General features: G+C 58.2%; 1 protein-coding gene and 1 long non-coding RNA gene across 2 annotated transcripts; both read left to right on the forward strand.

Moving 5' to 3' along the window:
* Positions 1–1,975: 1,975 nt before the first annotated feature.
* On the forward strand, positions 1,976–3,962 carry LOC135982979 (formin-2-like). The gene is made up of 3 exons (XM_065592011.1): positions 1,976–2,090; positions 2,236–2,388; positions 3,310–3,962. The coding sequence occupies exons 2-3, from the start codon at positions 2,299–2,301 to the stop codon at positions 3,796–3,798; spliced, it is 579 nt and encodes a 192-aa protein (XP_065448083.1). The 5' UTR covers positions 1,976–2,090; positions 2,236–2,298; the 3' UTR covers positions 3,799–3,962.
* A 304-nt stretch (positions 3,963–4,266) lies between these two features.
* LOC135982980 (uncharacterized) lies at positions 4,267–9,538 on the forward strand. The gene is made up of 4 exons (XR_010600475.1): positions 4,267–6,833; positions 7,288–7,459; positions 7,613–8,604; positions 9,153–9,538. It is a non-coding gene; the product is annotated as an uncharacterized LOC135982980 (long non-coding RNA).
* Positions 9,539–13,309: the final 3,771 nt, after the last annotated feature.

Genomic DNA, 13,309 nt, shown 5'->3' on the forward strand with positions numbered 1-13,309 from the left:
GCCCTGGAGCCGGAGCTGGAGACCCACCTCCTCCGAGCCACGCTGCACGCCGTGTTCACCCTGGGCACGCAGACGGACACCAACCAAGTCCAGGTAGATCAGCCAGCTGTTATCCTGCCTGAATCCTTGCTAATTGCCTGCAGTGGGATGTGAATGAGAGAGGCCAGGATATGTGTTTGGGGGTCTCACCAGTGCTTCCCAGAGACTCCTCTTCCCATCTTGTGGCAGGTGAAGCCCCAGTCTCCCTAACTCTGACCCATGGCTCTCCCTTGCTTTGCAGGATCTGCATAGGGTCATACCAGACCTCCTGGATGCCATGCTGGGGAACCTGCTGGAAAAGACCCCAGACACGGACAAGCTCCACTACATCTTGGAGGTGAGCCTGATGAGGGGGTGGGGGCAATTTTACCTTAACTCTTAGATCCATTTTCCAGTCTGTCCTCCTAGCTGGGCCCCCCGTGGCCATCCTTGGTCAGGGCAGTCAGTGCAATGCAGGGTCAGGCCCTTCCTCCTTGAAGGACAGAGGAAGGAGCTGGGACTTCAAGCCAGAGCTCTGCCTGGTTGTGTCGAGCACTAATCACAGGGCCCCCGGCTGGCTTGGGGAGTGACAGTCTGAACCCCTCCTGGGAGATCCAGAAGATGGTCCTCAGAGAAGAGCCACAGCCTCATTCCTAGAGAAACAGGAGGGCCCCAGAGAATCAGCCCTTGTCTCTGACGGGCCCCGAGATTCCTGGGGGGATGTGCTCACACTCAGTCCCTTCACCCAGCCAAGGACTTGAGAGCCGTGGAGGGAGGAAGGGTCTGTCTCCTTCCTGGGGAGCTGTTCAGGAATCAGCAGTTCAGGGAGGATGGGACCAGCCCCGACACCGAGCATTGTCCCAATCTAGAGAGACAATGACAAGCTGTTACCTGCAGGATACAAGCATCGTCCTGGGGGCAAGAGTCCCCTTCTAAAACTCTGCGGTCAATGAATCAGATATTCCACCCCCACCGCATGCAATGTCTCAGCCCCCTTGGGATGGGGGGGGGGCATTAGCACTACACATGCACCCCCTCATCAATCCTGAGCTGCCTCCTTTCCCCACAGCACATTCACTACTGGACCGTGTCCAGGGTGCCACGAGAGAGAGCCAGGGCCATCAGGAGCAGCGCGGCCCTGCTCACGTCCGTCATCTCCCTCCCTGACTTTGACGTAAGTGGCCTCTGAGCCCAGCTTCCTGACTCCAGGCGTAGGGGGGCCGGCTCCAACGGGCTGGAGGATCTGCGGCTGCAGGGGCTGTGGGCTAGGAGTGATCCTCTTGGGGAGGCAGAGTCAGAGCAGAGAATGAGCCTGGCTTGAGTCAAGTTCTTCTTGTCCTGGTTAAGTGGCGACTCTCGCTTGTAAGGGGAGCAGGCTCCAGGTTCTTGCCTTCCCGTCATCCTGGAGCAGCTGGGGAAGCAAATCCTCCTGGAGGGCCCTGCCCACATCTCTGTCCTCCGGGCTCCCTTGCGGGCAGAGATAACTAAGGATTCAGCTCTAGCTCCTATCCTCTAGCATCTCCTGCAGAGGGGCTGAGGGGAAGGAGAGTCCTGGCCCAGGCGGGGACTGGGAGCTGACAGGAAAATGCTGATGGAGTCCCCTCTCCCTCTCCCTTCCATTAGAACTCAGACGAATTCCCCAGAATGGGCCACCACGTGGCACAGCTGGCTCTGTCCATCAGTGACACAGACGAGGACATCAGCCGGCAGGCCAGGGAGGGGGTTTACCGGCTCTACCAGCTCCTGCTGCGCCAGAGGGGTAAGGAACCCGGCTAGACGAGTGAGACTGGGACCCCAGCCGATTTCTCTCCGAGTGACCCTGGCTGGCGGATCAGTCTCTCTCTCTCTCTTTCTGTGTTCTCCACCACCCCCGCAGTTCTGTTGGGCTCTGCCCACCGTGCAGCCACCAATGGGATTGGAAGGACTCAAGCCCTGCAACCAGAATGACCAATGTGTATGTGTCTCTCTCTTTCCCAGAGCTGACCATCCGTGAGGTCGAAGACCTTTGGTGCTGGGACTGGCACCAGGACAGCCGGCTCCTCGGCTATAAGAACACCGCCAGGGTGGGGGAGGTAAGGACACTCTGCCAGGGCATGGCACAGCTCTGCAGGCAGGTGGCTGCCTCCTGGAGCCACGCGACGGAGTTGCCGTTCTAGGCCAGGATTTGGAGCCTGGTTTGGGGCAATCTGCTGAAGCCTCACATCTGGTTGGTTTCAGGTTTTTGGCAAATTCTTCTCCGAGGGGCAGAGAAGATTCTTCCTGCAGACAGCAGTGCTGGCCATGCACGACCCCCTGCTGCGTGTCAGCCAGGCTGGGCTGCTCCTCACTTACTCCCTCCTGGGGCAAACCGAGCAGCTGATGGGGAGCAAGGTGAGCAGCTGCATTAGACTCAGGAGATTGGGGCGGGGCCCAGGCCTCATTCCCATCCTCTGGCCATTCGCCGGCCTGGCAGCAAGGCGACTGGTGGGGAATGAGAGTGAGAGCAGGTGCTCCTGGGAAGGGAGATGAATTCACCTCCATGAGCAGGAGGGAGCCAGCTTGTCCCCGGAGCAGCTCCAGCCCAGCTCGTTAGCAAGGCTAATGAATGACAAGCATTGCCTCAGCACGGACTTCTGTTCTTGGGAAGGGCAGCAGAGTCCTCTACGTGCCCTCTGCGAGCCTCTCCTGTCACCCGCGCCACCACCCAGAGTTGTTCCCGTCACTGGCAGCCTGGGAGGCCAAGGACTGAGGGGTGATGGCGACTGACCGGGCAGTTCTGAGGCACATGGGCGGGGGAAGCTCGTCCTGCTGCTGGCAGGGCTGGACTCGCTTTAGAGAGAACGGGAGGATTCAGTCAGCAGGGGCTGCTGATCTGCCCCATTCACCAGGGCTGCCGTCCTGCGGCTTCAGCCTCAGTGCCTGGGATGACTTGGGGAAAGGTCTCAAGCTCCCCACATCCCACTTCACTGCTGCCAGAATCCCTCCGCCCCCCCGCCCCGCTAGAGCCCCCTCCCTGCCCAACCTGGGTGGGGGTGGAGGAGAGGGGTCAGAGAACTTGAGCTGTGGATTGGAGGTGGAACAGCTGTCAGGGGCACTGGGTGGGAGGTGGCAGGAGCTCCCCCTACAAGGAGGTTGTTGGCAATGGAGGTCCCTTGAAAGGAAAACAAGACTCCATTCTGGGGGTCAGGAGGGGGACTCCATCCCTCAGAGGTGCGCGGGTGCTGGGTGGAATTGCTGCTGGTCCCAGGGGCCCTTAATTCCCCGATTCCACAGCGGCATCTGAGTCTCTGACAGGTCCTCGTTCCCTTGCAGCACGAGGTCGTCACGGCCAAAATAATGAACGAACTTCACATCATCCGGCACTTGCGCCAAGTGCCGGAGGCGCTGCAGGAATTCTGCCTCCAAGGCCACCAGCAACTCCTGCTCACTCTAAACGGGGAGTGTAGTGAGACTGAGCGGCCTCCCTCCGAGCAGGAGAGCGAGGGCCCCTCTACACACCCCTTGGAGGGCAGAGCCTATATCGCCCCACCCCCCTTGCCTGTTGGCTGGCCACCGGGGCCTCTGGTAGACTCTGTTTCAACTGAGCGGCCTCCCTCCGAGCAGGAGAGCGAGGGCCCCTCTACACGCCCCTTGGATGGCAGAGCCTATATCGCCCCACCCCCCTCGCCTGTTGGCTGGCCACCGGGGCCTCTGGTAGACTCTGTTGAAACTGAGCGGCCTCCCTCCGAGCGGGAGAGCGAGGGCCCCTCTACACGCCCCTTGGAGGGCGGAGCCTATATCGCCCCGCCCCCCTCACCATAAGGACCGGGGCGTGGGGTCGGAAATATAAAAGGCCGGCCCTTGACCACAGTTGGGGAACAGCCTGCAACAGAGGAGGACACTTGGCCTGTTCTCCAGAGTCCCCTAACCCTAACCCCAGACATGGACGAGGACTGGCCCGGAGTACCCGCTGCGGTTTACCCCAGGGAGCCGGAAGAGGCCTGCAGGCCGCAGGTACCAACCCCGGGGAGGCAGGAAGTAGCCCAGGGGCAGCCCGGGAGCTGCTGGCTGCAGAGCCCGGCGCGGCTCAGTCGGCGTGTTGCGGCTGGATCCCCGCCGACGCAGGGGCAACCAATCCTGCCCCTGCCAGCGCCTTGGGCTGGGACGCGGGGGAGGAGGGTGGGACCGCGTCCCCCTGCCACCCCACCCCGGGTGGCTGACCCCCTACGTGGTGCAAGGAGGCTCTAGCCCAGGACAGGAACTGTTTGTTGGCTGGCCACCGGGGCCCCGCCCAGGCTAGAGCTAGCCCTGTCAAGTCTGTCTGTTTGCTGGCTGCCAGGGTTCCACCCAGGCCAGGGCCCGCCCTTGAAGTCTGGTTGTTTGTGGGGTGCTTGGGCCCCGCCCAGGCCTGAGCCACCCCCGATACAATGTGTTGAGGGGCTGACCACTTGAGCGACCTCAGCCCAGCAGCGCCGGCTCTACCATTTTTGCTGCCCCAAGCAAAAAAAAAAAATGCAACAACGCTCGGACTGCCAAAGCGAGCAAAAAGAAAACCAAAAAAACCCCCAACCACTTGGACTGCTGCCACCCGAACTGCCGAAGCAGAAAAAAACCCAACAACAACGCTCGGACTGCCGCCGCCCGAACAGCTGAAGTGCAAAAAACAAAAAAGTCGCCCAGCCTGTGCTGCCCCAAGAATGGACGGAATGCCGCCCCAGGCATGTGCTTCCTCCGCTGGTGCCTGGAGCCAGCCCCGCAGCCCAGGCCGCAGCCTGGTTGCGACAGCTGATCGCTGAGGTGGGGCGGCTGCTCCACCCCCATGCAAGAGGGCGCTAGAGTAGGCCAGAGCAGCTCCAGAGGCTGGTAGCCAATCAGAGAATGGTCAACTGAGAGCCAATCAGGGCCGAGATTAGAGCCAGCCAATCAGGGCTAAGCTAGGCCCTATATAAAGGCTGCCCAGGCGAACAGCAGGCAGTATCCCCCAAACCTTGATGGGAGAAGGTCTGTCTTCAGAGCAGGAGACCGGCATCTCCGAAAGAGCAGTGCTGGGCAGGCTCAAGGGAGCATACTACAGCTCCGGCCCAAGACCTGCCAGACTGCGGGCCCTGATAGAAAGGGCCTAGAGGGCCCAGAGGAGAAGTGGCCCAGGGACAGTTGGACAAGGGGAGAGCAGGGAGACTGCCACTAGAGGATCCCTGGGTTTGGACCCAGGATAGTTGGTGGGCCTGGGTCCCCCCGTTCCCTCTTGTACTGCAGCTGGCCATACGATGGCTGAGTCAAACTGCAACCGGCCCTTGAGACAAGGGGCTAGACTTTGCGGGTTTTGGTTGGCCACTGAGGCAGGTGCAAGGACTGTTGCTAACCTACTTCCCGCCGGAAGGAGATGAGGATGGATTAGGGGGCACTGCTGGAGGGAAGTGGCCTGAAGAAGGACACCGTCAAGCGGACTAGGCAGATTGTGCCACATGGAGAGACCAAAATGGTGGAGAAAAGAGACTTCTATTGGAGGGCCTGGGTGGCTCGGCTTGCCGAACAGCAGAGGGAGTTGTTCTGGCTGCTTTGGAGGTCGGCACCCAGACCAAACAAGAGATCCGGCACCGAGGGCGAGAGGCCAGGAACGCTGAACTGCTTCGCCTGTAGGTGACAGGGACACTAAAGGAGGGAGTGTCCCTCCTGGGAGGGGGCAGAGAGGCCCCACCCAGAAAAGGCACCTCCTGTGAGAGTAACAGGGGGGCCCCCAGCTTGTTGGGTCTGTGGGGAGCCAGGGCACGTGAAGAGAGAGTGCCCCTACAGGACTCCCAAGGCCCGGGCCAGCCCAGAAGGAAGGGCTAGGGCCCAAACAAGCAGGAGTAGGGATGTGGCAGGGGGAAGACCCAGAAAGTGCTTCCACTGCCACCAAGAGGGACATCTAAAGAAGCACTGCCCCCTGAGGCAGAAAAGGGGGAGTGTCCGAGACAAGGGCTCGGTCAGAGACCAGCCACAGAGAAGAGGTGGTGAAGACGGAGGCCCCTAGAGAGAAAGGGGCTGGGGCAGAGAGGCCCCACCGAAATGAGGGAACCCACATAGGAGCCAGGAGGGCCCATGTGGGAACCCAAAGAGAAGTAGGAACCCACGTAGGACCAGGGCGTTCTACAGTGGGAACCCAGACCCTACAGGTGGGAAGCAGCTGGCTCCAGACTTTGGAGGGCCTGCGAGAGGAAAGGGATGCCCTGCAGGCCCCACTACGAAGGAAGCTGGGGTGATAGGGACCCCTTTCCTCCCCTCCCCCGTGAGCATTTTTTAAGGGGGAGGGTTTGTGGTGGGACGGCTGCCCCACCCCCATGTGAGAGGGAACTAGAGTAGGCCAGAATGGCTGTGCAAGCCGTCAGCCAATCAGGGAAGGGCCTACTGAGAGCCAATCAGGGTCGAGATTACAGCCAGCCAATCAGGGCTAGGTTAGGCCCTATATAATGGCTGCCCAGGAGAGCAGCAGGTAGTCTCCCCCAGAATTTCATGGGGGAAGGTCTGTCTCCAGAACAGGAGACCAGCATCTTGGGCTGGGCAGTACTGCATCTGGCCATCTGGTGGCCGAGACAAATTGTACCCGGCCCTTGAGACAAGGGGCTAGACTTAGGGGGTTGCGGTTGGCCACCGAGACAGGTGCAAGGACTGTTGCTAACCCCCGCCCCTGGAATGGGGTGAGGATGGACTAGTGGGCACTGCTGGAGGGGCAGTGGCCTGAAGGGCAGTGTCAAGCGGTGAGCAACGCGGCTCCAGATGCCAATGGAGGACAAGAGACGGATGGGATGCTGCCAGCAGAGGGCGTTCCCCATCAACTGAGCTAATTCCCAGAGCGACCAGCGGGAGGCGCCATGCTGGTGAGTCCCAACCCCGTCAAAACCGCCCAGCCCTATTGTGGGCCCACTGCTACCCTGCAGACTCTGGTCAGGACCAGACTGGGCCAGCTGGAGTGGCCTCCCTCTGGGAGAGCGAGAAGGGGAAATGGAGCCACCGGCACTCACAGAAACTCTCTCCCCTCTCTGTGGAGCAGGGTTCTTCCCTCTGCCCCCCAAATTCCTTCATATGGGGCAGGACCTCTTTCCTTTGCACCCACACCCCTCGGTCTACCCCCCTCTTTCCCGCTGCGCCCATGCAGAGCTCTCCCTGCCCCATATGGTGCAGAAAAGCCTTTGTGTCAGGGCCACAGTCCCACTGGAGCTCGGAAAGCTCCACTTTTGAGGAGGTGGGGGTGGGACAGAGGCTCAGGGCTAGCTTCACCTTCTGCCCTTTATTCTCCCCTTGGCCCTTCTATGGGGTCTCTGGGTGTGACAGGAATAGGAGCCTCCTTCCAGCTGTCTTCCAGGCCCTGGGATCTGGCACAGCCTCCAGGACGGGCGCTTCCTGTAGCTGAGCCACGTCAGGGAGCAGTGGGGACAGGTCACCTCGTCCCAGCAATGCTGGCTCTCAAAGAGGCTTAGATGGAAGACCCCAGTTCCTCATGGAGGTAAGAGCCATTTACTCCTTGGGGCGTGTGGGTCTCTTGGGGGAGAAATGGCATCCCTGATGCATAGCCTGGCTGGGAGCTTTCCCGGCCCCTGGATCCCAGCCCTGGTACAGAGCCCTATTTCTCATCATGATATCCTCATTTTATTCTCAGAGGCTGTGTCCAGGATCCTGGAGACTGTTTCCTGCTGCAGGAGGTTTGAGCGGGGAGAGATCACTCACTGTCACGACCCAGGGGTCTCCAACCCGGGTCTGCAGGGTTCATGGGAGCAGCCACACTCCAACCCTCCACCTGGAAGCCTGCTGAAAATTGCTTACCTCGGACCCATGAAGTTCAGCCCCAGTTTGAGGCTCCACTACTGAGGTCCTATTGGAGGAGTCCCAGGAAAGCTCCCTGGCCCTGTGTACGACAGCAGCAGGAACACGAAGCTGACTGAACACCAGGCCTGCTCCCGGTTCTGGACCGTGCGCTGCCTGGTTCTGCTGCCGCTCCCCTGGCTTGATTTCCTGGCATCTGAGTTGTGGTGGTGATAGCAAGTTTGTCTTTTGCTGCTGATCTTCCAGTATCCTGACCTGGCTGACTCTCCACTCCTGTCATGTGAGTGTGGACTCTGGCTCTGACCAGTAGGTCTGGCTGCCCTTGACCCAGCCGTGACATGGACTTTGGTACAACTTCTCCAATGCCCCTTTCTGATCTCCAGCAAGATACACCAGTCCCTTGGCTCCCAAAGTCCCAGTTGCCCGCTATTCAAGGGCTGAGGGGTAGTGCTTGTATCGCCCCACCCCAGCTGCTTTTCCTAGGGGAATCTCCCTAGAGCCGAGGAGAAATCTGCTCTTTTCTTAGGATCAGTCCCACCCTGGCCTCAGCTCAGCTACTTTGTTAACCTGGGGTCAGGCACCACTTTTGAAGCCCTTAGCGTGGGGGTGGAGGTGGGAGCAGAGGCTGAAGCTCCAGCAGTTTCCACCAAAGAACACCCCCCTGTCTTTCTATGGTCCGGCTAGGGCTCCCCATCCATCCTGGAGCTGAACACCAGATGGGAGCTGATGGATTGTCCGTGGTGGGCCATGTTCTTGTGTGTGATGAGAGGGCCAGGAGCAGATGCACCACACCTGGCCAGGACCGGGCTAAGCAACCTGTAATGCTAGGTGAGTCAAACCATGGCCACAATACAGCCACCCTGGGCATCCATGGAGACTGAATCTGGGCCCTTCATAACCAAGAGCACAACTCGTTCCAACTTGAGTCATGACGCTGGTGACGCCTGCCAGCCCCTCTGAGGGGGTTCAGTATTATCCCTGTTCGCTGGGGCATAGGGATAGAAAGCAACTGGCTGCAAGGTCACACATGACGTCCCTGATGGAGGCAGGAAGGAAGCGTGGGACTGATACCAGTCCAGCTCCAACCGCTAGACTCCACCCATTTCCAAAGTCAGAGAACCCAGGAGCCCTGACTCTGACACTAGGCCTTAAATGACAAGACCAACCTCCCTCCCACTCAGGAAGCCATAGAAGGGACCATCTGCTGAGCTCCCCTTGGCAAAGCCGCTGTCAGAGACCATTGCTAGTGGGTGCCAAGTGCCTGAGCAGGGAACTGCTTGAGAGCCTCCTAGAGACTCGCAGGTGTTTGACTGTGACCCTCAGGGAGCCGTGGCAAGAGCCTCTCCGGCTCTAACAAAGAGTTTTTGTTCTCCTAGACAGTCAGCCCGTGAGGCCAGTTTGCAGAATGTGGAAGAGCCCTTTGGCGAGGCGTTGGAGGATTCACCATGAAGGTGGCAGCAGCGGCAGTGCCTGGGGTCCCCATGGGCCAAGCCTCCACTCCTGCCAATCCAGGCTAATCTCCCCCTGCTCTCAGTGGGGCCTGGCTTTAGCTGCTGGGCCTGTGAGCCTAGACCAGGGGTCTCAAACTCAAATGACCACGAGGGCTGCATGAGGACTAGTTTATTGGCCCGAGGGCCGCATCACTGACCCCCACCCCCTCGCTGCCCCCGGCCCTGCCCCCAGAGGGGGCAGGAGGGGTGTGGCAGGGGCTCAGGGCAGGAGTTGAGGTGGAGGGGGCTCAGGGCAGGGAGTTGGAGGGGTGAGGCAGGGGGTGCAGGGTGCAGTAGGGGGCTCTGGGCAGGGGGTTGGGGTGTGGGGTGCAGTAGGGGTGAGGGGTGCAGCAGGGGGCTCAGGGTAGGGAGTTAGGGTGCAGGAGGGAGTGTGGGGTGTGGTAGAGGGTTGGGGTTCAGATGGGGCTCAGGGCAGGAGGTTGGGGTGCAGAAAGGGTGTGGGATGCAGCAGGAGGCTGAGGGCAGGGAGTTGGGGTGCAGAAGGGGTGGGGGATGCAGAAGGGGGCTCAGGATAGGAAGTTGGGGTGCAGGAAGGATGTAGGCTGTGGCTGGAGGCTGAGGGCAGAGAGTTGGGGTGCAGGTAGGGGGCTCAGGGCAGGGAGTTGGAGGGGTGAGGTAGGGGGTTGGGGTGCAGTAGGGGGCTCTAGGCAGGGGGTTGGGGTGCAGGGGGCAGGAGGGAGTGCGAGGTGTGGCTGAGGGTTGGGGTCCAGGCAGGGGGCTCAGGGCAGGGGGTTGGGGTGCAGGATGGCATTGGGCTGTGGCCTGGAGCCGCTTACCTAGAGAAATAGCCCCGCAGGCCGCGTGTTGGAGACCCCTGGCCTAGGCCGAGCACTCAGGGATTTCCATCAGCCTGCTCAATGGCGAATGCAGCCACCCAAAGAAGGGAAGAAGAAGAATGGAAGTGAAAGAGTAAAGCTGGACCATCCCCTGAGCTGCTGCAATCAAGTGAGCAGAGCCGGGGAGAGAAGAGGGAGAACTCGAAGGTGGCTGGCGGCAGTAGGGAGGAGAAGCAGTTTGGGAGCCAGGAGAGGAGAAATAAATAGTTAATGACAAATGCTGCCGGCTCTCTCTTGTGTGCTGAAGGGTTGAAAAGGGGTCTCTTTACTATCAGGCTAAACTTTAAAATAGCTGTGTATGGGGCTGGGGGGTCTATAAAGGTAAGAGGTCACTCTAGGGGCTTGAAGTCTCAGATTCTGGGGCTATTGCCTCCTCCTACCAGCTGATCTCAACCCAGCAACTCCCTCAGGTGGTAGCAGTAGTGAGCTCTTGTTCTCCTTTTCTGGACTTTCCACCAGAAAAAGGACACGCTACATGTGGCCAAGGAAAGAGAGAGGCAGTGTTGCCTGTTACCATGGCTCCTGTGGGGGAGCACGGCAGGTTACTTTGGACTAGGTAGGAGCCACATGTCTCCAAACCTGCACCGCCCGAGGCTCCAGAGACTTCGCTCCCGATCCCAGAGCGTCCTCAGAGTCCTACAGCGCCAGATGGAATCTGGCTTCTCCCCCCACCTCAGCAGTCCAGAAAAAGTTATTTGTAGACATGTTCTGTGTCCTCTCCTGCCACACTCCCCTGTTACCGACTAATGCAGTCACAGAGTCCAGGCTCGGATATTAGGGAACACTATTTCACTAGGAGGGTGGTGAAGCACTGGAATGGGTTCCCTAGGGAGGTGGTGGATTCTCCTTCCTTGGAGATTTTTAAGGTCAGGCCTGACAAAGCCCTGGTTGGGATGATTTAGTTGGGGTTGGTCCTGCTTTGAGCAGGGGGTTGGACTAAATGACCTCCTGAGGTCTCTTCCAACCCTGATATTCTATGATGTCTCTGTCCCTCTTTTATACTCTTTCAGTTGCTAGAAAGATCGTTGCTGTGTCATGGGGGTCAGGCAAGCCCATGGGTCAGGCAGTACCCCACTGACTAAGTGCCCTCTCCAAGGAGTCTCTCAGAGAGTGGATTCTTCCTGATGGGCCATCAACACCTTTCTGGCCCGCCTTTGTTTCTACTGTTAAGCTGGCTGTGGGCATCTCCCAACCTCACAACATATTTCAGAAACGCACAGAGAGCATAACTTCCCATACAATGACAGCACATCCAATCCAACAGGTTATTAATGTTCAACAGATCCAGACATTTTACATACCACCTCACAAGGCATGCATAATACAAAACATCTCCTAATCATATCACAGTGGTGAATACTGTGTGCTACTGAGGGATACAGGGTTCCAGAGTGTCAGTGTATCATGGCCAATGGCAGTAAAAGCCCAAAGGAGATGCTCCCTTGGAACAGCCTTGGGTGACAGCAAGGTCCCCACTGAGAACTTCAGTGCGACTCTGCAGCTGTTACCCAGCTGTCCCACCCCAGCATCAGCTGCAACTCAGTGCTTTTTGAGTGGCTTCATGCTGGCTGCATGCCTAGACAGCAGATAAAATCTGCTAAATCTTTTCTTTCCCAGAAAGAGCCATTCCCATGTTTCTTTCGATTTCCACCCGCGTCAGACAGGAAACAAACCCAATGCAGAGTGGAGGGTGTCACGGCCGTGATGCACTCTGAGAAAACCCAACAGCATTCACAGCTGGCTGTGTAACTTTTCATTGTCTGATCACTGCCTTCCTGCCTCCCAGCCTGAGATCCAAAGTGAAGATGTGGGGTGTTGAGAAGTGGCTTGCCATTAGTAGGGTTCAGAGTTAGCACCACATTGAGGTGGACTGGGGCCAGCTCGCCCCTCTCTGATAGCTGTTGTGTGAGGTCCACTACAGACTCAGGCAGAAGTTAGTTCTGGAACAGCCTTCTAAGAGGAGCAGTGAGGGCAAAAAACCTAACTGGCTTCAAGACTGAGTTTGATAAGTTTATGGAGGGGATGGGATGATGAGACTGCCTACCATGGCATGTAGCCGATCTGTAACTGCTAGCAGCAAAAATCTCCAACAGGCGGTGATGGGACACTAGATGGGGAGGGCTCTGAGTTACTATAGAGAATTCTTTCTCAAGTGTCTGGCTGCTGGGTCTCCCCCACAAGCTCAGGGTCTATCTGATCGCCATATTTGGGACTAGGAAGGAATTTCCCCCAGGTGAGATTGGCAAAGACCTGAGGGGAGGGGTCGCCTTCCTCTGCAGCACACGGCACAGGTCACTTGCAGGTTTAAACTAGTGTCAATGGTGGATTCTCTGTAACTTGAAGTCCTTAAACCACGACTGGAGGACTTCAGTAACTCAGCCAGAGGTTCGGGGTCTATTACAGCAGTGGGTGGTGAGGTTCTGTGGCCTTCAATGTACAGGAGGTCAGACTAGATGACCTTCTGACCTTAAAGTCTATGAGTCGTATTGAGTGGTTCACACTTAATGTAAAGAACCAAAACCTGGGAAATACCAGACAGGAGACCATCAAACAGGAGTAAAAAGCAGTAAAAAGCCTCAGCAAAGAGCTCCAGGATACATAGCAGGGCTCATGTGGCAGTGAGTTGCAAAGACAAAAGGACCCATTCATAAGATCACGTTATCTGAAGAAGCCACCCCAGAGACAGCTGCATCTCAGCGCTGGGCGAGTCATCCCCATGTAGTGTTGCTGTGCTGCTGTTCCTCAGCTGTTCCACCCCAGAGGTGACTGCATCTCAGCCCCAGGGGACCATTACCCAGCAGTGGAAAGAGTTGAATATTTGCTAAGGGTTTTTGTTTTCAGTTCTAAGAAATGCCTCATTTCTGAGAAGAGGCAGTTGGGATGTCATTTCTGGACGGAGAGGCAGTGGTAACATCCAGAAATTCAGTAGGGGGGTGTATCTCAGGCCAAGCTGTCCGGCCCCCCAAGTTGGTCACAGTTCCTGACACTTTCAGTGCCTTTTAAGGCACGTGCACTTCCAGACCCTGCTGCTCCGAAGAGCCCGTGGGGGGATCTGGGGAATGAAGATTCTCTGCACCCTCCAGTCTCTGTCACTTGCTTTTCCAGCCTGGCCCCACCTCTCCGGGCCTCTCTGTGCTCCCCTCCCACACGCACACTGCCTCCCACCCCCTCGCACTACAATGTGAT

This window comes from Chrysemys picta, chromosome 4 (genome assembly GCF_011386835.1).
Source record: "Chrysemys picta bellii isolate R12L10 chromosome 4, ASM1138683v2, whole genome shotgun sequence".
NCBI lineage: Eukaryota > Metazoa > Chordata > Testudines > Emydidae > Chrysemys > Chrysemys picta.

Bases quoted from the DNA above. Each gene is read 5' to 3' on its own strand.
- LOC135982979 (XM_065592011.1), top strand. From the start codon at position 2,299: ATGCACGACCCCCTGCTGCGTGTCAGCCAGGCTGGGCTGCTCCTCACT. The intron at 2,389-3,309 runs GTGAGCAGCTGC...GTTCCCTTGCAG, and splicing joins AGCAGCTGATGGGGAGCAAG to CACGAGGTCGTCACGGCCAA.